This window comes from Thalassophryne amazonica, chromosome 10, assembly GCF_902500255.1.
Source record: "Thalassophryne amazonica chromosome 10, fThaAma1.1, whole genome shotgun sequence".
In the NCBI taxonomy this organism is placed as follows: Eukaryota; Metazoa; Chordata; class Actinopteri; order Batrachoidiformes; family Batrachoididae; genus Thalassophryne; species Thalassophryne amazonica.
The window spans coordinates 87592500-87618090 of NC_047112.1; the positions used below are offsets into that span (position 1 = coordinate 87592500).

Genomic DNA, 25591 nt, shown 5'->3' on the forward strand with positions numbered 1-25591 from the left:
AATAGACTTCTGCTGATGAGTCTGAGTGATTTTAATGAGGATGTCTTGAGTTCTGCCTTTTTATAATGACACTGTCTCATTCTGGAGGTAATTATGACAGTTCGCCATGACCATTAAGAGACACCACATTAGCTTCACGTAGAAGTAGGACAGCAGTCTCTGGTAGCACATGGTTTATTATCTCAATGTGTGCCTGTCTCTTTGTTTCTGCTTTGTAAGGTTTTTGTTAGCATGATTAAGAATCCCTTTTTCTTGGCGACTTTCTGTCTCTTCACTCACATTCCAGGTTATGTGACAATGGGAGCAGTGCCTCCTGGCCACTGGTCCCAGCAGACTTTTGCTGCCCAAACACCCTTAGCCTTTGGTGTCCAGTCTCCTCTAGGTCCGGTAGCTCAGGTGTTGCCGAGCGGCCAACCTCTTATCTGGGGCCAGGCTAATCTCTTCCCTGCCACCCAGCAGCAGTGGGCAGCTATGGCAGCTGGAGCCTTTTCCCCCACAGCTTACCTCCCTGCTCAGTCTGTGGGCACGCTGCCTGCCGCCATGTTTCAGACGCTCACTCCCGTCACAACTGTGACTCCAGCTGGCGAGAGCCATTCAGGTGCAGGAGCCAGCGCTTCAGCTCCTTCTCCTTCAGCGTCGTCGAGTCCGCAGCATGGGGACCGGACGAAGAAGATGAGCAAGGAGATGTTCAAGGTATGGACCTAATAAATTAAAGAATGTGAATTGTAATGACCGGAGAATTATTTTCCATAAGATTCTCCAGTATTCCCTGTCTTATTTCCCCTCACATTAACATTAAGGGTTTATAATCACCTCAGAGTGCATATGTGCTCAAGAAAACATTTAGTCTAGGCGACTTACAAAATTTATACAATGTAAGATGTCGCTGGACCGACATCCTTCTCCATATTCTAAACATTTTAAATGATTCTTTTGCAATGAGAGATCAATTTTCTACATACTGGCGTTCATCTCTGATCATCCAGTGATCCTGAAAAATAATGCTGGATTCTCATCTACTTCAAGCTGTGGTATCTGGGGATAAGCACCAGCCTGATGGACCTCAGGACCTGTTTAGGACTAGGATCTTAATAGATCAAGGTCAAGGGTTCCACTCTCACATATGCAATATTGGTGGTGTATGCTGTGATATTTCCACTGGATATTCAAATCCTTCAAACAGAAATAATGTTTCATTCACAAGGTTCAAAGAAAGAAAGAAATGGGGAGGAAGAAGTTTCAGCTGTGAATAGTGAAGCCAGCCCCATCAGGCCACTCCGTTATTTGTTGTAATTCTTGTTACAGCCTGACTCGTATTAAAATGTGGTTATCAATCAAGCCTCTGAGTGTTCTGTTCAACTTTGACAATTGAATTGAATAAGACAAGTCCATTTTTTCCCAAAAATTGCTGAAAATGAAAAATACTAGTATCAAGAAGGCACTGGCAGTAACGGTCAGGTTAGGCCTGGTCTGGGAGCATGTGCTAGCACAGTACATCACCACAACCACTGGGAGAACAACTATACATTAGAGCTCTAAATTCTAATGAAAGTCACAGCCACGTTTGTCTGATACTTAAATTTTCATAGTGCCATTATATTCCTTTTAAATGCATTTTATAATTACTTACAACATACCGACTATTGCTGGTGTTGCTGATAAATTAAAATAAGAACTATTTATCATGCTATACTTCACATACACAAATTGATCACAGCTAAGTTCTAGATATCATTGAGAGATATACTTTATTGATCTCACAGTGGAGAAATTATGCTTACACTCCAGTTACCTCAGACAGCAATTAGTCCACAATTATTACTTGTTTACCGCAGTGGTGGGCACACTTCCGATAATCCGATAACAGATAATTATCGAAGATAATGTTTTCATTATCGGATTATCTTTTTAGATAAATTTAAAAACCATCATCGGACTAATTATCTTCCGATGAATTACCGTCCGATAACTTTTAGACCGATAACGTACTAAACTAAGCTGAACAGTGAAAAACATTTTTAAAACTGTTAAAGCTGTTGAGATCTACCTGTTAAAAGTTTCCTAATAGGCATGTTGCTCTACCCTCTGTAAACAGAAACCACTCTATCGTCTGTAAGCAAAGGAGAATTGGTGACCAAAAAAAAAAAGTAATTTCCTTTAACACCATACTAATATAAACACAATGTCACCAAGTCATCCAGAGGCATACATGTTTAACTTATGGTTCAAATTTTAACCACTCATTTTAGACAAGTTATTTAAAATTATTGTCATGTCTGAAGTTTAGAAAGTGAAAATATCAGATATATGTTTTCGTTTTAAAGTAATGTGCTAATTTTTAAGGTTTTGTGAGCACATGCTGTGCCAGGCAGCAATGCATTATGTGTAGCATAAGGTAATCTCAGACGTTCACGACAGGACAAATGCATTTCAGACACTCTGTTCAGGGTCCAGCATTAAACATTAACAGCATTAAACTCTAGTGCCTAAAACTCTCTGGGTTTATAGACGTTAGTGTATTTGCGTTTGTTAAATTCCACGCATCTTAAATGTAGCAGACACGGATTATCTGGAATTTTGTTTGACATTTTTTCAAGGCCGCTACTGCCATCTACTGGCCAGGAGTGTTCATGGCAGTATTAAACGTCTGGGTACATGGCTGCTCTCAAAGTGTTGGTATTGTCCATTGTCCAGGCGCTTTTTGTGTGCATATATTTGTTAACTTTGTATTCTAAAACTACGGTTAGAAGTAATTCCGACTCCTTATCGGTCCACACGAACGAGGTTGGCGCCATGTTTTTAGTTTTTGTGGAAGTGACGACAAGAGAATAAGGCTCCTGATTGGATAGAATTTTAATCAGTACCGCCGCCCAACGATGTAGTGTGGATGAAGTTTTTTCCCCAAACTGAAAGGGTAAGATATTCGGTTTTACAAATACCCGACAATGTGTGTACATGGCCTTATGTCTGTGAAAGGCACTATATAAATAAATTTACTTACTTACTAATATTGAGTGCACGTTTTACAACATCATAAAACTTTTAAAACATGCAATTGCGATGACACTTCCAGGTCTCCGTAAAAATGCCTGTTTTTACAAATAAAAATGGAATATTTTACAAAAGCACATCTATCTTTAAACCAACACGACACACACGTCACATTAACGTGTTGGTTTACATAATGGATTACTGAACCAATCACTGTTTAGCACTTTTACCCAGAATGCTTTGCGGTCTGTGTTTGTTACAAAACCTCAGAATTAGTGCCTTATTCAAAATTAAAAGATATATGTTATATTTTAACTTTGTACAAATGACAGAATTGACATTAATGGAGTTATTCTATCAGTATTTTCAAAAAACCATAAGTTAGTATGACTTTATTTTTCAAGACCTCCGCCTGACCGGAGTGTTGAAGAGCTTCCAGCAGGGGCAGAATGTTGAAAGAAAAATGATTATGATTAGTAAAGAGTTGATTTTGTGGGTGCTCTCAGGATTTGTCTGTGTTGCTTCCTGCATGGTCAAACATTCTTGCTTATTCTTTAGGTGTTTTACCGCTTTTGATGCTTTCAAAAGCGGTCGTGTTAAAAATCAAATTCAGCTCTTTAGTAACTGCAAATGTCTCATCGACAACACCGGAATTTATTGATTATCTGTAACTTCCGATACATTTTTGGGTGGTTTATCGGTTTATCTTTATCAGAGATAACTTTTCAGTTATCTTATCTGTTATCGAAGTTAATTTTTTGGTTATCTGTGCCCACCACTGGTTTACCGTAATAATGGCACACATCAGAATTAAAGACAGCACATACACATTTGACATTGTTTATGTGCACTAAATTTGAAGAAGTCCGTTATCCGATTTGAGGCAAGTGGGTGAAGGGCGCGCAGCAACCCAGTTTGCGCCACCATCAGCTTGTGGGGGGGGGGGGGGGGGGGGAACGGGGACCAGCAGCATCTAAAACCGTACCGCCCCGGCAGAAGGGAAGGGGGCTGACGTGAGCAGAAGCTGGAGTGGGGGTGTGTGATGGGGGGGTAGGAGGGGGGTGGGAAGAGGGAGTGGCGCACACTTCAGTCCTATGAAAAACAGTTTGTCTTTGTGGGTTGAGATAAGAAATGAGCCAAATAATCACCAAGGCCTGAAGACATTCTCTGGAGGAAAACAGTTGGGCAATTTGTTCTTCAGGCTTGATAAGCCTGCCATGTTGTGGTTTGAGCAGTGAAAAACACTTTTTACAGTTCCACTTGAACAACCAAATCCCAATTATGAATTAAGAATATTCCCAATTATGAATTAAGAATAGTCCCCGGCATCCGAAAGCTTCAACTTCATCTGCAAGGCATGCATCTGCTCCAAGATGTCATCCAAATTGCGTCTGAGTTCAAGAGTCATCGCAGTCTGAGACTACAATGCCTTGCCCACCTCGTTAATCATGACGGACAAGCGAGGGGCCATGGTTCTTGATGCTGCCGTCTTGCCAATTTTCCGATAGATCAGGGCAGCACATAAGCCAGAGAGTACCAGCCCTGCTACCATAAGACCAAATATGAATAAATCCTCGACGTCCTCAATGGAGAAAGGCGCCAAGCCTGCAATATGCCAAGACCACCAGGAGTCGAGAACATAGGCCACAGGATGCGTTCCATCTGGGCACGTAGGATCCCCCGGTCCTGACCTTCTTGTAGAAAAGATGGTGTCAATAGCGTTCAGAGACCAGCTCATCAATTCCATGGTTAATCCAATAGTAGTCCAATAGAACCAGTATCCAATATAATTTGAGGAATTCACAGTCTGGTGAAGTAGGGAGGTTAAAGCAGAGAGCAGAGATAAGGGAGAGTGGAGGAGATGCAACCACCCTCGTCGGAGTCCCAAGCCGAATCATTGGCACCATGTCATGAGATGTTTGTACTACTAATGTATCAATGATAAAGTATTTTATTATGGTTATTCCATTGCCATTTTGAGCATTTGCCTGATTCTCTATCATAGATTAGCTTCAGGTCTGGTCTGGGAGCACAGATGCTGCACATCACCTCATCCAGCAAGCGATATATTATAATGCCCCAGCATCCTGTTTGATAACCAGCCAGGCTGACAACCGGTCTGTCTCCACCTCCCAAAAGTTGCCATTAATCTGCTGCAGCCAGGTGACACATGGGAATCTCCTGGGCCTTTTCCAGACTCAGGGTTCCTCAACATTGAGGAACCTGTATAATTTATCATGCACACGGAAACGTGCCATGTGGCCAAAATGTTGTAGTTAACATTCGGTTACAACGGGGTTAGTACACAACATCTAAGGGTGCTGTCACACAAACCTTGTTTGGTCCAGACCGTTGGACTTTGTAGTTTCATCTGAACCAAAATAGCAGGTGTGAAAGCTGTCTCATAGCACGGTCTGGACCAAAGAAAAAAAATTTGGTCAGACTAAAAAGAGGTGGCTTTGGTCTGTATAAAACTGAACCGTGGCCAAAGTGTTTTGCAGTGTGAAAACACTTTTTTGGATGGTACAAATAAATTACTGGGAGAAGGCGGGTCATCACCCATTTAATGGTAGAAGAAGAAAGGGAACAATAATTTAATTTACCTGATTTAAATTGGGTGACTCTGTGCTTTTCTCCTCATTAAATTTAAAACATTAGTTTTGTATGTTGCTGGTGAAAGATATCATTTCACCAATGCAGGCTTTAATCTGAACGCGTGAATTCAATGAGAAATTTAAGCTTCTGGACCCGGGAGTTTAGCGTAAAAGTGGCCGGTGAGTTTATTAAATTAACTCAAAATGTATAATATGGAGGAAGTGCAAATAGCAAAAATGTATCCAAATAATCTCCAGAATCTGTTGATTATTTTTTTTCATTCAAACAGAACTTTTTTGTGTGTGTTTAAATGGAACTAAATACCAAACTGAAAACAAGCCAACATTAGATGCACAAGTCCATTATTATTAGACACAAGTACATTATGAAAAGTTCTTTAGTCTGACCACAATATTGCAGTGTGAAACCAAACAAAAGTACACAATTGTGAGGTTTCAGGTCTGAAACAAGGTTCAGACCTTGTTTCAGGTTTTCATGTGTGAAAATGCCCAAAGTTTACCTATGTAACCTGTGATTTGACCCAAAGGCATTCCGGTAGTACTCAAGGATCCTTCAGAGACACTTTGTACTAAAAACATAAAGTGCTCAACTTAGATCACTGGTTAACATCTAAACTTCATAATCATATAGTAAGACTGCAAGCACCGGGATCCCAAAGACTTGGACCTTCATTCTCTTGCAAAAGTATCATCATCATCAAGCTCCTCTGTCCAGAGACTTTATGACTCAATAAGGTCTTCCCAGGTTTCTCCCAACTTCAAAACCTGAGGTCTCAGAGACATAAATATCACTGCTGAAGTAAGTGAATCTTTCAGTAAGTTCATACACTGCTGATAGGAGGTCCTTAAATGCCTGGATCTTAGACTTGAACATGGACAACTGCAAACAAAGGCATTCTGATTCCTCACTCTACTTCTCAAGGATGACAATCAGGGCATCAGTTGATTCCACAAAGATCACAGCATCATTTGGAAAAGTCAAGCTCAGTGAACGGTTCCTCACTTAGCACAGCCAACCAACACTGCTGAACTAACCAAACCTTACCCAACACAAGAGATCCTTAACAACCAGCAGATTCACTGGAAAGAAACCAGACCCTCTGTCTGTACTCTGTACCACTCTCACACTGCCTGTGTATAGGCTGCCTATGGTGCCCAGAAACTTAAGCCTGGTTCACACGGCAAGATTTTACAATTATCTGTAGGTTTCCAAAACCTGAGAGACCACACGTGGAGATAAAAAAAAAATCATAGATCTAACAGTGTTGTTCGTAGAGTGTTTGGTGTTCAGCCACACGGTAAGGACAACAACACCACACACGAACAGATTTCACACACGAACATTCCCAGGTCAGACAGGAAATTTTGCAAAATCTCTCGAGATTAAACATGACTTCAGAATAAACAGATGGAGATAGTTTGTGGACTATTTAAAACAGAGTGAAAAAAAAAATGAGACAAAAAGAAAAAGGCGTTCATTAAAGGAGTGGAGACAGCGTGACCACCAGACGTTCTGGTGCGCCATAACAGCTGTCTTGAATTTAGCTTCGGCTCTGTGTGTCAGTCACTTCACTTTTTGATTGGCTGCATGTCACATTCAGCAGGCTGCATGCTCGTTTGTGGTCAGAGGACACAACACATGCTGTGATATCGTCCCAAGACAATCCAACATGTTGAATATCGCCAATTTGCGATCGGAGCGCTCCTGACGTCCTTCCGAGCAGATCAGAGCGCTCTTAACACACCACACACGGCAGGAATATTTGATAAGATTATCTTTAGCGTCATCACAATTGTCGGGGCGTCCTTAAGATGGTCAGAAGGGGAAGATCAGGTCCGATATCGGCCTAATTATCTTGCCGTGTGAACCAGGCATTAATAGTGATGAACTTCCTCAGCTATTTGTCCAAAAAGAGATTTTTCATAAATACAGCAATTGTCAGAAGGTGAACACAGCAATCAGAGACTTGCCTGCTAATAATGTCTCAATGTGATATTAAAAACGGGACGGTTTATCCTTTAATGTCAGTCGGATTTTCATCTTGGCATGTGTACTGTTTTGTTGACATCTGAGCTCTGATTATTTGCTAAACTATATCTCAAGAGGAGGACGAGGCTGGAGAGAACTGACATTTTGTCAATACAGAAGATGTAATACTGTAGGTGAGACTCCAAGTCAGACAGTTCTGAGTTCCAAAGAAAAACACTGTGATAATAGATTTCAGAGAAAGAACTGGCTTGTAGTTCCAAACCTCTACGGTCACATAAGGTCTTCCCACTCTCGCTAATTAAGGATACTGTGGATTATTTTTGAATTCCAAAGCAGTAAAGGTGTTGAGGTCATTGTGCAAGGTTTGATATAGTGGTCTGACTTTTCTGTCTGTGTTTTTTTTTTTAGGACTTTCATCTGGCAAAGGGTCCGACAGTGCCGACAAAAAAGGTTGATCAGCCCAGTCTGGCAGGAACCTCAGAAGCATTTAGCACTTACTTCAATCGAGTGGGCACCGCCCAAGACACAGATGACTGTGATGACTTTGACATTTCACAAATGAACCTGACACCAGTCACCTCCACGACACCGTCCACCAACTCACGTGAGGACTCTGAATGACCTAAGAACATCTGAAGTCATTTTTATTCACGGCCCTGTGTGCTCAGGTCTGATCAGCTTGTCCTCTCCTGCAGCGCCCACTCCTGCGCCCCGGCAGAGCCCGCCCTCCAAGTCCTCGGCCTCCCATGCCAGTGACCCCCCCACAGATGCCACCGACCCTCCCACCGACGACTCGTTTGGCGAAGCAGAGGGCAGTCCCAGTCGCAGTGGAGAGGAAGATGCTGTAAGTGTGTAGATCAGGACGTGCACTTTTTCCAAGCGAGTCTCGTGAGTGTTCCTTTAATAACGCCATTCTTATGCTGCGCTAACCTGCATGGCGTGCTGAGAGCCGCTGATAAATAGCCTCTGTAGTGGTGTTGGCGGGCCAGGTAATCACTCTCACTGATTAGGACCCGACGCTGCCGTGTCCCTCGCTGTGCATGTGCACATTTGTGCCAGCGTGCGTGTGGGCGTGATCCTGCAGGGTGTGTGCCCGCGTGAATGTGTGCAGTTGTGTATGTGCATAAATTTGCATGGTCAACACAGCATTAAATTATCTGGTGGAATTGTCAGAGACATCATTAAGCTGTTATTAATACCAGCGAGGACGCGTCCATACATCACTAGGCCCATGTGGACACACTCCTCCCTGGAGAGGCGAAGGACGAAGAAGAAGAAGAGTGCCCCAGTTCTTCTTCAAGGGCCGATTAATATTTATTTTACCGACAGCGTGGCAAATCTGAGAAAGTGATGGAAATGAAAGAAAGATGAGAAAAGAGGGATTTTTGTAGAATCTAAGGAGCTGTCATGTTCAAAAGACCTTTGTAGTACTCATTTCATTCTTCTTTTTCTTTCCTTCTTATTCCCACCCTCCCTCCCTCTTCCTTCCTTTGTTCATTCATTCCTTCTGTCCTTCCTTGCATCTTTTTTTCTTTCTTATTTTGCTTTAGAATGTGATAAATTTCTAGTCTTTTTTATTGTGCACATTTTGAAATTCTTATAAAAGACTTTACATTATGTGAAATATTTCTGGTATTCTATTTTTTTCATTCAATTTTTCTAAAAATATCTTGCAAAATGACAGAAATTTATGGTACTCCTATTTTTAATTGGTTTTATTTTTTTCCATTCCTTTTTTATCTTTTAGTATTTGACTTGTCTTTGCCAAAAATATGTAACTTTTTTGTTCCCTTGTTCTTTTTGTTCAATTTTTGTTTCTCTTTTGTATTTCATTCTTCACGAAAACATCACTTGCATTTTACTCTTCTTTCCTCATTTCTTTCCCATCTTCTTTTCTTGGTGTTTCTTTCCTATCTTTTGTTGGTGTTTCTTTCCTCATGTTTTTCCTATCTTCTTTTCTTGGTGTTTCCTTCCTCATTTCTTTCCTGTCTTTTTTTCTTGGTGTTTCTTTCCTCATTTCTTTCCCATCTTGTTTCCCTTGTGTTTCTTTCATCATTTCTTTCCTATCCTCTTTTCTTGGTCTTTCTTTCCTGTCTTCTTTTCTTGGTGTTTCTTTCCTCATTTCTTCGCCTCTTGTTTCCATAGTGTTTCTTTCCTCATTTCTTTCCTATCCTCTTTTCTTGGTCTTTCTTTCCTGTCTTCTTTTCTTGGTGTTTCTTTCCTCATTTCTTCCCCTCTTGTTTCCATAGTGTTTCTTTCCTCATTTCTTTCCTATCTTCTTTTCTTGGTGTTTCTTTCCTGTCTTCTTTTCTTGGTGATTCTTTCATCATTTCTTTCCCATCTTGTTTCCTTTGTGTTTCTTTCCTCATTTCTTTCCTATCTTCTTTTCTTGGTGTTGCTTTTGTATCTTTTTTCTTGGTCTTTCTTCCCTCATTTCTTTCCTATCTTTTCTTTGTGTTTCCTTCCTCATTTCTTTCCCATCTTCTTTTCTTGGTATTTCTTTCCTATCTTTTGTAGGTGTTTCTTTCATCATGTTTTTCCTATCTTCTTTTCTTGGTGTTTCCTTCCTCATTTCTTTCCTGTCTTTTTTTCTTGGTGTTTCTTTCCTCATTTCTTTTCTATCCTCTTTTCTTGCTCTTTCTTTCCTGTCTTCTTTTCTTGGTGTTTTGTTCCTCATTTCTTTCCCATCTTGTGTTTCCTTTGTGTTTTTTTCTCATTTCTTTCCTATCTTCTTTTCTTGGTGTTTCTTTCATCATTTCTTTCCCATCTTGTTTCCTTTGTGTTTGATTCCTCATTTCTTTCCTGTCTTCTTTTCTTAGTGTTTCTTTCCTATCTTCTTTTCTTGGTGTTTCTTTCCTCATTTCTTTCCCATCTTGTTTTCTTTGTGTTTCTTTTCTCATTTCTTTCCTATCTTCTTTTCTTGGTCTTTCTTTCCTGCCTTCTTTTCTTCGTGTTTCTTTCTTCATTTCTTTCCTATCTTCTTTTCTTGGTCTTTCTTTTGTATCTTTTTTTTCTTGGTATTTCTTCCCTCATTTCTTTCCTATCTTTTCTTTGTGTTTCCTTCCTCATTTCTTTCCCATCTTCTTTTCTTGGTATTTCTTTCCTATCTTTTGTAGGTGTTTCTTTCGTCATGTTTTTCCTATCTTCTTTTCTTGGTGTTTCCTTCCTCATTTCTTTCCAGTAATTTTTTCTTGGTGTTTCTTTCCTCATTTCTTTTCTATCCTCTTTTCTTGCTCTTTCTTTCCTGTCTTCTTTTCTTGGTCTTTCGTTCCTCATTTCTTTCCCATCTTGTGTTTCCTTTGTGTTTTTTCTCATTTCTTTCCTATCTTCTTTTCTTGGTGTTTCTTTCATCATTTCTTTCCCATCGTGTTTCCTTTGTGTTTGATTCATCATTTCTTTCCTGTCTTCTTTTCTTAGTGTTTCTTTCCTATCTTCTTTTCTTGGTATTTCTTTCATCATTTCTTTCCCATCTTGTTTTCTTTGTGTTTGTTTCCTCATTTCTTTCCTGTCTTCTTTTCTTGGTGTTTCTTTCCTATCTTCTTTTCTTGGTGTTTCTTTCATCATTTCTTTCCCATCTTGTTTTCTTTGTGTTTCTTTCCTCATTTCTTATCTTCTTTTCTTGATTATTCTTTCCTTACATAACCTTTTTCTTTTTCTTTCTTTCTTTCTTTCTTTCTTTCTTTCTTTCTTTCTTTCTTTCTTTCTTTCTTTCTTTCTTTCTTTCTTTCACTTGCGTTCTCCACTCCTCTCCCCAGGCGTGACCCATTACTTTTGTGCCTCCATTCCAGCAATTACTAATAAAAACTAGAAGGCTTTTCACTCATCTGAAAATGTCACCAGGTCTGAATAACACACTGACACTTTACACAACCCAGAGAAATGTGACTTGGTGGCAGTGCTGAGTGAGTGCGGGAAAAGGTTACAAAGAAGAAAAAAAAAGAAAGAAAGAGGGAGAGATCGAGTGGAGTCAGAAAAACAGCCTCCCACTCTCGGCGGGGTGAGGTGTTAAAAGCGGAAGTGTTTCAGGAGAAAGCAGCAGATCAATAGAATGAACTCCACCAAGGCTTTCATAATAGACCACTGTAAATGAGTGCTGTTTGTGTGTGTGTGTGTGTGTGTGTGTGTGTGTGTGTGTGTGTGTGTGTGTGTGTGTGTGTGTGTGTGTGTGTGTGTGTGTGTGTGTGTGTGTGTGTGTGTGTGTGTGTGGGCGGTGTCCTTATTTCTCCTTCAGAGTACTGACACTTATCTTTCTCTGTCTGCTTTCCTAGTCTTCAGTGATCTTGCAATTCTTCTTTCAGATTGATTTTTCTTCATCTCCTCCTCCTCCTCCTCCTCCTCCGTGATCCTGCCTCTCTGCTTTCCTCCCTTTCCTCTCCTTCTTCACCCATTTAGGCTTGTGGTTCTGGGTCACCCTGCCCCAGTGAGACAGCTGAGCCCAGCCCAGACCAGGCCAGTCCGGAGGCTGAGAGCTAGATAGCAGCAGGGCAGGGTAGGTACAGAAGCATCCTCCTTCTGCTCCTCCAATCCTCCCCCTCCTTCCTCCTCTGCTCACGCCTGTTCTTCCGGCTGACTGTTGTCCTTCACCGTTCCATCAGTCTGCCTCGCTGCACTGCTTCGTACTTCATTTTATCCTGCCATCTCTTGTGCTTTTGGTTTGTGCACTCATTTCCAAAGTTGTGCTTCGTCTGCACTGCTCTCACACAGCAACACAGTTTGTGTTGTGGTGTGTCCGTGAACGCACGTGCACTCGTGTTGACGAGTTCTCACTGTAGCCTCACCAGGAGGACATTAAGTGTGGTGAGTTTCTGCAGCAGTGTGTGACGTGTCCATCGCGCATGCCGACCACGCTGACCACAGAGCTCTGTGCTGTCATTGTGTCCACATTGTGTCCCGCCCTCAGTCACGCCCACTTCCCCAACAGAGCACTCATTCCATCTCAGAAGCCAATGGTGTGTGACTGCCAATCAGAAAGTGTGCACACCCCTGAGCAGCACAGCTTCTGGGATTCTGTTTTTGATTGTCTTTTTTAATCATATAAAATGATGTGTTGCTTGTTTACGTATCATGTTCTTTTTTTTCATAGCTTGTCCTGTACACATCATTATAAGAAGCAAAACTACACTGTAAAACCTGAAACTCATACATTTTGAGGAAACAATTTCTTTGAATCATTTAGGTTTTACTATGTTAAATTGTTCAACAAATGTATTTTACGTCCACTAATGATGTAATAAAATCATCTGCATTTATTTATTTGTCTGTCTGTTAACAGGATTACATCAAAACTATTGCACGGATTTTGATTTTGATATTATTGTATGGCTTTGCCTTACAATATAAAGCGCCTTGGGGCAACTGTTTGTTGTGATTTGGCGCTGTGTAAATAAAATTGATTTGATTTGATTTGATGAAATTTTCACCACAGATAGATAATAGACCATGGAAGACTCCATAAAATTTTGGAGGTGATCCGGATCTGGATTCTGGATCAAGATTTCACTATATATAGGCTTTGAAGGATTACATAAAAAAAAAAAAAAACTAAGAAAGAAAAACAACAACAACAACTTAAAGGATTCTCACCAAATTTACACCACAGATAGATATTAGGACATGGAAGACTCCATTGAATTTTGAAGGTGATCCGGATGCAGATTGGCAGATGTCAGAAATCTCTGATTGCTCTTGTTTTCGGTAAAATGTGTACAAGTAAAATAAACTCGGTTAATTCATATTAAATTAAAGGAAAAAAATATCCAAACAATTTTAAACCTGTTTGCATGCAAAGTAATCAGGGATTGATTCAGTGACCTTATAATTTGTAGACAACCTTCTCTACTAGTGTTATATGTTGGTCTTCCATCAGTTTTTCCCCCTTTAATTCAAAATAACAACAAAAATATTTCAAAAATATTTAGTTCCTTTTTACTTCACTTAAACAGATCCATGTGCAGGAATGAAGACACTACAGTATAAAGTCTCTACTGCATTTAAAACTTGACACATTGCTTGTTTCCAACCAACGCAGTCATTGTGTAAATTGTAAGTATGATTGCGCTCATCATTGCTTTGATCTTAAAATGAGGTGTGTTCTGGTGCAATGCAATGTTGAGGCAGCAAAACCTTACTGCACTATACAACCTGGTCTTAACTCAAGCACAGACATTTTATGTTATTTATAGGGTGCAAAATTCAGATACACTTTAGGGCCCTGTCCCACTGGGGAGAGGATTAATTGCGCATGAATTGAGTATACAAACTGTGGGCGTTTGTTGTCATCCGCAACAAAAATGGCCAAAAATGACAAATGTCCCAGTATGAATTATGGATATATTAATAATATATAGCAAATATATGATGAACAATCACGGTTATATAACACATGTAGTGAGGAAACTGATCTGACACATTGAGATTATCACAGCAGTATTACGGGTGTATTATGAATGCATCGCGCACGTGTTGCGCGTGCACGGCATCTGCATTGCGGTCATAAAATAAGCGCACTCGGGCTGTCGACATCACTATTCACACCAACAGTACAGGCTCTGGAGCATTTGCTGGACTTGGACAAGTTGATCACAGAGTGTTGTCATGCGAGGGTTAACTGTTCATGAGTTTGGGGTGCGGGAGGGGGGAAGCCGTTCGGGGTGTGAGACAGTGTTTTTTTTTTTTTTTAGAGTGTCACAGAAAACAGACTTCAGCGTGAGTTGTGGGTAAACAGCAACTCTTCCTTTTGTTGGTGTTAAATAAAAGTCCTGGATTGCAGCAGCTATTACGTCTTTGTGGATTTACACAGCCGGACTGTCACTGACTGGCAGGTATGTCGCTTTCTGCCACATATAGTACTTTGGGTTTACATGATGTGTTTGTTATGCATTCACATATTGTCCGCAAATCAGCTGCAAAGCAGATGTAATAAAACGCTTTATTCGTGGCCAATTTGTATGCATTCGCTACAACATATTTGAGTTTGTGATGTGGACATGATGGGCACGCAATATATCTGTTTTACATACGGTCCCAGTCTGCTGTCAAGCTGCAAATCCCCGTCAGTTGCGGATATCAGCGGTTAATGGCAGATATACAGTGAATAGAGTGAATATGTATTCTGTATGAATTGAGTATATATACAGTATGTAAGGCGGATGTCATCCGCATTCAGATTTTTGAACAGCTCAAAAATCCTGGCTGCAGACATGCGTGCCTCTGTGGATGATCACGGGCGTGTTCGGATGACGGCCGACTCATACAGGCATGTTACACGGATATTGCGGATGTTTGGCGAATATGGGCCGATTTTGTGCGCAGTCCATATGCAAATCCTCCTAAACACCAGTGGGACAGGGCCCTTACACAGTTGGGTTCACAATGCACATACACATGCTGGTTTTCAATCACCCAGGGTTCATAGTCAGGATGTATCAAGACGATGTTGGTCGCGGGATGGTTCATGAGTGTAGGAACCTCTCTACACCTGTTGGGATATAAAATAGAATACACTGGGTTAATGGACATGGAAGAGCCACTGAAAGAACGAGACACTCAAATGCTTCACCTCAGGGAGCTTTTTTAGATGCTGCTCCCAAAATGGCCTGCTGTGCGCTTTGACGCGTTGCACAAAGGTTTGTTTTCTCATCAGAAAATGTATCACTTCTGTCACTTACTGAGTTGACCATCTTCATAGTAGCATGCGTTTCACATGTACAAGATTCTCAAAGGTAATGACAATCTGATTGGTTTTATTCATGTTATGCCCAAAACACACCCATGATTATTTAAGAGACTAAACATAACCCCCGTGTCCCCTTTAGCCCAAAGCAACACATATTCACACCCAGCCATCACATTTTCATACAAGACCCTTGACCTGATCAAACACCAACATGTGATGATTTGGGTGCCACCTTCGCTTCATTTAATGATGTCCAGACGAACGCTAACCCTAACCTTAATCATAACTCAAAGGCAAATAGTTTTGCATGTTATCAGAGACAAATAATGTTACTGTATGTTAATATGCTACCCTGAATGTCACTAAATTATGCAAAGGGGGTACCTAAGTCATCATGCATTGATACAAAGGTTAATGACCAAAACTGAATATGTGATGAGTTGGAAATGAGAATTTATAGACAAAAACACTTGTCACATGCTTTAGACCGCATGATATAGATCATCAAGACAGGGAACTTTACATTGGTATGTCTATAATGGAGATGCCATCCAGAACCCAAGGTAGTTCTGTGGTTTTCTGGATGCAACGATGTGCAACAAGAACCCGTGTTCTACATTTGGCCTTTCTACACGGTTTCCTCCATGTACATCAACTTCCTCCCACCTTCTAAATAAAAGCCCATATTAAGAGTTTTGTCCTTGTCAATCTGGAGTTGCATCAAACTTCCACTAAATCAATCATGTGCATCAATTGTGGTGATCACAAGCAAAAGAAAAGGAGTCAAAAAAAAGGTCTACCACAAAAATGTGCATTATATCTGTAAATATTAAGAAGCACAAAGTAAATTAAATTATTACTGTTAACCTTTTGGGTTTTTTTGTTAGCCAAGTTCATTTTGCTTAATTAAAATGATTACTGATGCTGAAACTAAGTAATCAGTTTCACCAAACTGACTTGGGCTAACTCATCATGTTTTTGCAGCGCAGAAAGCACAGCCGCTTTAAAAACTCACAACTATTTACTTGCAGCGAGACACTCCCCAGGCTTGCGCGCACTGTGTGTTTGTGTTGGATGTGTGATGCGAGGATGCTGAGGGACAACACAAACACACACCAGCCTGTGAACCCGATGCTCTCACCCGCACAGCTCCCCGCTGCGGCGCCTTAATGATAGCTGCTGGCACTCTCACAGCCGTAACGGAATTGTTTTGTTTTCATCTGCTAATACTGGGGTGCCAAGATTAATGACTGCCCCACTATAATTGGCATTAATTAAAACCCACGAAGCTGTCTCGTTCCCCCCACACCAGGAGGAGGCGTGGCCTAGCAGCCTCTCTCTCTCTCTCTCTCTCTCTCTCTCAGCCGCTGGCTGCCATCCTCAGATGCTCTGAGAGCTGGAGGGCAGCAGGTGGATGAAGTTGGATGATGAGTTGCAGATGATTGGCTGTCGTACAGCCAGCAGCTCTCTGTAGGTGGACTACTTTGGTTCTGGTCCAGTGTCGCCATTCCCATATGTTTTTTTTTTTTTTTGCTCAGTCAAATCGAGTTAGAGGTTTTCTCAAACACAACCACACCTGTGCATCAGGCCCGGTTTTCTTCAGACAAGCACACCTGTGATTGATTCTGTAACCACCTGCGCACATGCCGATGCCAAGGTGAGCACGCAGTCCTGGCCACAGCTGCCAGTCGTCCCCCCCCTTCCCCTCTTCGGGGCTCAGACAGACGTGCGATCTGGCTTGTGGGAGTATAAGTGTTTTCTGGGGTGATTTCATTATGTCCAGCAAACGGTAGCAAATCTCAGCCATGAAATGTCCTGCTTCCACAGTTCACTGAGCAATCTCACATTGCTCCTTCTGCCCATGGCGTTGCTCACACACACACACACACACACACACACACACACACACACACACACACACACACACACACACACACACACACACACACACACACACACACACACACATATAAATGTCTACACGTGTTCCAGCAAGGCCAGATATCCGGGGCCATGGGGCTGGGGTTGTGCCAGGTCATCGTTCGTCCCTCTGTCCTCTCTGAAGCATCTCTGCAGCCGCTCTGTTGGCAGCGGCGTTCAGATGATGCAGGCTGACAGTGCCGGGCTGGAACTCGGCTGCAGTAGCTGAGCAGTGTGCGCCTGCTGTCGCCGCTCGTCTCAGCCTCTTTGTCACCTCTCTCAGGGTTTCTGGCAGAAACTTTCTGCTGACTGTCTAGTCATGGCAAGCTTGTGCAGTTACAGCTCCAGATCCCACAGCATTAGCTGAGGCATCCCTCCCAGCCTTAGCAACAGTTTTCTGTCTCACTGAAACCCGGTGTAATCCATGTAGTCATTGAAGAGTTGGATGCCTGGAGTGCAGAATTTTCTTTAGATTTTTTTTTTTAAGTTATAATTCACAGATATGCATCCTTGAAGCTCACAGTGTGAAACCTTGTCCATATCTTGGAAAAGTTTAGCGAGACTGAAAGGGTAACCATGGTGGAACTTTCAAGATGTTCCTGACGTCCTCTGGCAAGCCGTTGCTCTTCAGTGCAACCTGTAACATTACAGACCTGCCAACATTTGAAGTTAGCAATTCTGGACACCGATGCATGGCCACAAGTGGCATTGGTACGGAGCGTAACGAGGGGGCTCCAGGGGCGTGCCCAGACCCACACAACTGTGCAACTAATGGGCGTCCCACTCACACTCATGTGGGATGTAGGACACGGGGGTAAATCCTTCCAAACGCAGGACAGTTGGCAGCTCTGACATTGTTGCACATGTCATAACATCACTAGGAGGTTTCTTTTTAACATACTACATCACAATTTTTTTACCCACTTCTGCATATTTGATCATTGACCCAAAGCAGCCAATAAAACTGTGAATGTGGACACCATACTGTGAAATCCAAACTTGACCACTTTGGCAGGAACATGAAACGACAGACTGACGGTAATTAGAGCTGCACACATTAGAGTAGGGTTGTGACGACCAGTTACAACTAACTTGAACCTGATAAACTAATTTTCTTCGAGTTGATGAGCCAAGTATTTTGAGATATTCCTGCACAGCCTTCAAAAACAGAGACAGGGTAACCTTGAAAAGATTGTTTCCGTGAGGACAGAGATCAAGCAGGAACCAGCCTTCATCAATGTCAACATCCGCCAGCAGCCAGCACTCCTTTCACCGAAGGGTTTTGGAAAAATATTTTCTACCTACACTGTAAAAAAGGAACTGCTGTCTCAACGAGAAAAATTTATTTAAGTTATTTCAACTTTCTCCTGAGTTAATGCCACAAGACTTCTCTACTTAAGTTGAATTAACTTTAGCTAAGTTGAAATAACTTTAAAATCTATGCAAATTGTTACATAATTTTTTCTCGCTGAGGCAGCGGTTCATTTTTTATAGTGTATTACTACCACAGATATTGTGTAATGTGTTGTGTGGTTTTGGCCACACAGGTTCAGGCTTCATTTCCTGAATTCAATTTACTCTCATGTATCCTCTGTAAAATCTACTTTTCAACAAACACTTCATTAATTAGTGGACGCTCAGAGAGAAAAGGTTGAGGCTCTAGTCTTCCACCATAGCGAGATCGCTATCTAACTAAAGATTTAATTTCCATAAAATGGCCTATAAATTTCCATTAAACTGCGTGTACTGGCTGATGAATAACCCTGCTAATACTGATAAATACTGCATCCTCTGTGAAGGTATCCTTACGTAGCACCATACTCTTCCACTTCCATTACCCTGGACCAGAGAGTCCCAAGAGCACATCCAGAGCAAGTGGAGGGAAAGGTTATCATGGACTGTAAATTAAATGTACTAATATTGAATCTGATTTATTTTTTTTCCTTCTTCAATACAGCGTTCAAAGTAGGGAACTTTGATGGCATGAAATCAATGTTACCTCCTTTAATTCCCACAGGCTTTACACACACGTTCTCTTGCCAATAAGGACTGTTATCAGATTGAGTCATATGCTCTCTAGCCCTATGAGTCATGATGTACACGTCTGATCTCACATTCCGGGCATGTGAGTCATGTGCATATTCATTCATCTGTGCTGCAGATCAGATCAGACACACCAAATCTCCAGAATTTAAGCTCACTGAGCCCCACCACATCATTTTCAACCATTATAAATATGCTTTAAAGCAGGCGTTCTTCATCTTTTCTGTCCACCTGTTCATAGTACATCCAAAACGAACCCCTATTACTTTGGCTAATCTCTTCTATTCTCATAATCTTTTATAAAGTGTGTTAATGGAATGCAGTATCACCTCCTCTTACAGATCGGGGCCCAGGAAGAAATGCAATAAAAAAAACTTATCTGGTTTGCATTTTCGCAGAACCTTAGTATTTTTAGGTCAAATAGTAACGCCACTGTTATTTTTTCATTCCAGGGACAAGGCATCCTTATGTCACAACATAGAACATTAACTTGTCAAACTGAGAGTCTGAAATTGATGTTTAATTCTGAATGAAACATATTATAAATTATTATAATTTTAATATTTGTCTATAAATTTTATATTGTGTTTAAAACATGATTTTCATCATAGATTAGATTAATATTGTAATGTTAATATTTTTAATACTGTAAAATGGGGCAGGGGTCATGGCTAAGTGGTTAGGGTCCTTTCTGACTGGGCGTGACTGTTGGAGAGTAGTTGGAAAATTGAAATTGAAATTTAGCAGCCACAAGGGACAGTGTCGCAGTTTGCATCTTACTGAAGTGGCCATTTGCAGCTGAAGACGGGTAACGCGTTTGCAGACAGTGTTCAGCTCTTATTATCCTGCTATCATCCATATGAATAGACTGTGCAAATTCCCCCACTGTTCCAAATAATAGCAAAATAAAATAAATAATAAAATAATAATAAATAACATAATAATAATAAATCCCACCGTGCACTCACCGATTTGCAGAATGATGCTCCTGCTGGATCTGGTGTCCTATCTTACATGTATAGTATATAGAATAGAATAGAATAGAATAATATTTATTGTCATTGTACGGGGGTACGACGAAATTAATATAATCAATTTTCTATACCTGCTTACTCTAATTAACGGTGACGCTGGATTCAAGATTCATGCACAGCAATCACTGGACCAGCCTTGTCTCCGTGATGCAGTGATGTCCAGCAGTGCTTCAAGGGTGTGTGTCCTCTGATTTGTTTTGATTTATTCGGCAATAACATTGTAAGTCCGTTCAGTTGTTCTCTTGTTTTTTCACTCGGGGTGTTCACAGCACATCTGAGGTCTGAATTTTGATTTGGCACACATACATCCTCCTCCGTCCTCCTGCAATTTAGCTTTGATGGACATATGATGTCACATTTCCACGGCACGGCATTTAGCAGAAAGTCTTTTCTGGTTTCAAGAGACATATATGCGCCATTGGAGCTGGAACTGAACAGTGTGTCATTTCATGAAAATATGTCAGCATCTTTCCTCCCTAGTCGTGCATCACTCACAATGAGCACATCAAAGAACTCCCATCACATGTCCTCAGAGAGAGAGAGGGGAGAGATAGAGAGAGAGAAAGAGAAAGAGAGAGAGGGGGGAGGCAGAGAAGTTCACATGTCGTGAAACTGTGGCCAGGCTGGCAGCAGGGGCTGTTCCTCTCCGATCAGCTGTGCTACTGTAGCCTGCTTCCCCACAGCCACCCAGCAAGCATTGCACAAAATCAAGCAATTTCCCTCGCAATTACCATTCACAGACTGTCACATCCCAGTGAGACAGGACCCTTAAGTGCACTTGTTTTCAGTGCAGAAGGTTTCTAGTTCAAGGCCACTCTTGCCCACGCTCCAGGTAATGTTGCATCAGGAAGAGCATCTGGTGTCAAACCTGTGCCAAATCAATATGCAAATCCACCTTGGATCTGCTGTGGCAACCCCAAGTGAAAAACTGAGAAGCTGGAGGGAATACATATTAATATTGTGCAACATTATCTTCGGTTAGTTATCTTCAGTTTACAAAAAAAATTTGCAGCCCACTAGATGGCACTAATAGGCTGCAGCCCAGTGGTTGAGAAGCAATGCTTGAAAGTACCATACCAGTCATTTTGTTATTTGAACACAGTATAAAGAATAATACATACCTGACAGACTTTTTCTACAACATAAATCTGAAAAGGCAACGTTAAAATAACTTTTACTTGCCTTTACTGCTGGATTTTGTTTATTCTAGCTCACCATGAAAAGCAACTTGTTTTAAAAAGAAACAGTCTTCAGAGAGATGACTGAACAATATGTCCAGATCTTGCATATATATATATATATATATATATATATATATATATATATATATATATATATATATATATATATATATATTCCAGCAAATTTCAAGAAATTTTCTGGACTTAATCGTTAGTCTGTGTACAATCATTCCCCAAAATTTCAGTTATTTTGATCACTTTGCATAAAAGTCACATTCTTTCAAAATTATGTGCCAAATTGTATGATTTATTGGCAAAATAGGCCTCCAGGCAAAATGTCTTTTCTTTGGTTGACCAAGACATGTTAGGGAAGCCTATTGTTCCAATACACAACAGTCTCTCCCAAGATGTGCCTTATATGTTTAACACACATTTATGCAAATGAATTATTTGATTCATAATTCCCATAATATAGTTTTCTGTGACCTTGACCTTTATCTTTGACCAACACACAACCCTTTGAATTAAACAGTTATGATCTTGTGTTTGACCTTTTAGTGTCATCCAATGTCAGAAGTCATGTGACCAATAGATATATGATAAATAACTTCATGTTAATGTTTCACAGAAACCAATTCCTAGGAATAGCCATCCCCATCCAGTGATGTCACGACTCCATAAGCTCTTCCCAGGTGTCTAGCGATCTTAAAGGTCAAGAATCCAGAGATGTGAATGTCACTGCTGAGAAAAGGGATTGTCTCTACAAGTTCAACACTTTCTTTGCTTGCTTTGATGGATTATCTCTCTACAAACAGCTTCAAGAAGCCGCAAGACCATTTTATTGTTTGATCGAGAATAACCTGAAGGCAGTGGTGCCAGGAAAGGCTGGTAGTGCTGCATTTGCAGTTGCCTTTTAAATCTTACGAATAAGATAATTGGTTGCTGTTAACTTGACGTCCAAATTCTCGACTCAAACATCAAACCGACTGGTTTGGTCGCAGTGTGTTGATGCACGTTCACCTCGGCTCACTTCTAATTTGTATTTTGCTGCAGAACTCCAGCCCTCTTGCAGACGTTTGCACCAGTTTCATGCACATGGACATTAGTCCTGTGCACATGGCGTCAGAAGTCGTCCACGATGTAACAGGTCCCTCTTTAACATGCACTCAGGCTGCAGCGAGCGGCTGCTGTAATTATGTGTCCGATAATAACGGAGCCGTCGTGAGTGACTGCAGCAGGCTTGCCGCTCTGACTGCAGGGTGTTCCATCATCTGCTGCTGTCTCCCGTCTCAGCTGGAACCAGATACAGACTCATAACTGGTCTTTCAAAGCGCTAGTTTATACTCTGATTCATACTGGTCCTGGAGGGAGCCTCCAGTGGGAGAGAATATGGATGTGCGCACACAAACACATACACAATAGGATTCAAGTGTGAGAGGTGATTTTATTTATTTATTTATTTATTTTTTTTGGAGTGCACTGACATGATAGGACATCTCCTCACACAGAGTGCTACTGCCATCTGGTGGCTGCAGCTCTGACAGAAAGCAGCAAACATTTGTGGGTTTGCAGTTTAGTGAAATTGTTTAACAGAATTAGAAACTTTTAATACGTTGTGATATTATAGAGACATTATTCTCTCTTTTGCACAGAAGGGGACGGATCCTCTCTATGCCCAGATCAACAAAGAGAAGAAATAAAGAGACTCGCAGGACCAGGCCTGAGAGAGCAGGAGGAGGACCATCACCTATTTCTGTGTGTGTGTGTGTGTGTGTGTGTGTGTGTGTGTGTGTGTGTGTGTGTGTGTGTGTGTGTGTGTGTGTGTGTGTGTGTGTGTGTGTGTGTGTGTGTGTGTGTGTGTGTGTGTGTGTGTGTGTGTTTTGCATGTTTGTCTGGTACATCCTGCCTGGAGGAGCCTCTCCATCTCGCTTCCTCCATTCCTCTTCTTCCCACCTGCAGCCTTTTCTCCTCCTGAGAGGAGAGCGAACCTTCACAGTCCTTCGCTTTGCGCAGGAGGGACGTCAGTCACGAGACACCTCCAGTTCTCCCTCCACAGCTCCATCTTCTCCTCCTCGCTGCTCCTTGTGGCCACTCACACCCAGCCTTACCTCTGTGCTCCCTCCCTCTTTCTGCCAGCTGTTCCCGAGCGCTTCCGGAGACTGTGCAGCCGAGCAGCGCCTCCTTGTGTCCAGCGCACTCCCACACACGCACATTGCACAGAGATTAGAAGCATCACCTTTCATTTTACCAGACACAATCTGCATCTCTGGTAAGGAGATCCTCCAGGAGGAGCGAGACTCTGATGGGCTTATCAGGGATTGGCCCACTTCTGGGACCACTGCATTTGATTGGTTGGTTGTTTCGGATGTGTGTCCCCCCACCCACCCATTATCGTGAGTGTCTGCTGGATCACTATGCAGAAATAGACTCTCTGGGAGCTACTCACACACACACACACACACACACACACACACACACACACACACACACACACACACACACACACACACACACACACACACACACACGGTGATTCGTCAAACGTCTCTCCTCAAAGACAGATGACAAGAGGATTGGACACCCCCCCAGAGGGAAGCGAGTCAGTTTCTGTGATTGAACTCTTCATTCTCTATAGCTTTTGTATAATACTGATTAAAAAAAAGAACTAATTAAAAAAAATCAAATTTTTATTTTATAAGTCAAATCAAGCCGCTGGGGTCTGCTCTATAGTTCTTATGGAGTCAACATGGCTTTAAGGCATCTGATCGTTGGTTTGTTTGCCAAACTCATTTTGTAAATAACGATAACAACCACTTTGTCCGCTGGACATCTGTGCCATAAAATAGGAAGGCTTCAGTTATGCAAATCCAACGTTACCCGAGCAGTACCAACATGTCTTTGTGTTATTTCGATTTCCAAGCTTCGCTGTGGTCCCCTCAGATGTTTTGTCCTTGTGTTTGATTGAAGTACGTCTTTACCTTACTTACTTGTTCCTTTTAGTGGTGCAGCTTAGCTCAAATTTCCATAAAAATTGTTCATTTTGTGATAAAAGCATGGAATTTGGCACACATATTCTAAATTAACTACAGTTTATTTTCAGATATGGAGACACCCTGGAGCTGACCTCTAATGAGCTACAGGGGTCAGTAAAGAATTACACAGGGGTCAAAATTTAAAAATGCTCCAGTGATGTTGAAAACAATACCACATTATTTGTCTGATCATAACGATTCCAAAAAGGTATAGTTTGGACTATCTATGACCAGTGATGCCGGTAACGCGTTACTCTAATCTGACCACTTTTTTTAGTAACGAGTAATCGAACGCGTTAATCTTTCCAAATCAGTAATCAAATTAAAGTTACTTCTCCAAGTCACTGTGCGTTACTGTTATTTTTGCATTGTGGGTCGATAGCAGCATTAAACTTGGTCCGTGGGCAGGAGGTCGGGGTTCGACTGAACTGCCCACTTTAAGCGAGCTGTGAGCTTTTCATCCGCAGTTTTCTACAGCAGCTACAACTCGTCCTCACCTCTTAAAGCACAGTGACAACAGCACACCTGCACTGAGCTTTACAAAGACATCTTTATGCTTTTTTTTTCTCCTTTATTTAGAATTCTGAGCTGAGCCGCTCCATATCTGCTGCTACAAACAGCTGATCCTCCGTGACGCGTCAACAACTAACACTATTTTCCACTCAAATGCACCTAAACTCTCTTTCTGAGGACCACATGATGTGAAAACGCAATAAAACTTTCTTACCTGTAAATCTGGTCATGTTTTCTGCATAAATAAATGTTATCCATTCTTTGTGCTCAAACGCCAAAGCAGGGGCGAATCCAGATGGAATGGGGGCGTGGGGCAAGGATGCCCCCCCCCCCACAACACCCCTAGATTAAAGGTCCAGTTTTGACGCCTTTTTTGTTTACTACAACTACTAATACTACTTAAAATAATAATTTGGACAAGTAAAATGTTTAGAGAGAATTTAAATATTAGAAAAATGTTAGAAAGAATTCAATAGTTACATTTATAAACAATGTAGGTTAGAAATGGCAAGTTTTACTGTTACAGTGCTGTCAGCAGTTAAATATGAGGTCAAGAAAGACGTTTTTATTTTATTTTTTGTAAAAACAAGTATTTAT

General features: G+C 41.3%; 1 protein-coding gene across 8 annotated transcripts in view; it reads left to right on the forward strand.

Moving 5' to 3' along the window:
- dab1a (DAB adaptor protein 1a) overlaps positions 1–23396 on the forward strand; it is a 929000-nt gene extending 905604 nt beyond the window's left edge. For 7 of the 8 annotated variants that reach the window (XM_034180437.1, XM_034180436.1, XM_034180438.1 and 4 more), the window contains 5 exons: positions 287–693; positions 8005–8200; positions 8292–8440; positions 11989–12085; positions 23102–23138. In XM_034180437.1, the coding sequence (XP_034036328.1) occupies positions 287–693; positions 8005–8200; positions 8292–8440; positions 11989–12069 (833 nt within the window). In that variant the 3' untranslated portion in view covers positions 12070–12085; positions 23102–23138. Of the gene's footprint in view, positions 1–286; positions 694–8004; positions 8201–8291; positions 8441–11988; positions 12086–23101; positions 23252–23347 lie in introns of those variants that run through there. The other variant, XR_004563183.1, reaches the window with a different exon arrangement.
- The last annotated feature ends 2195 nt before the right edge of the window (positions 23397–25591 follow it).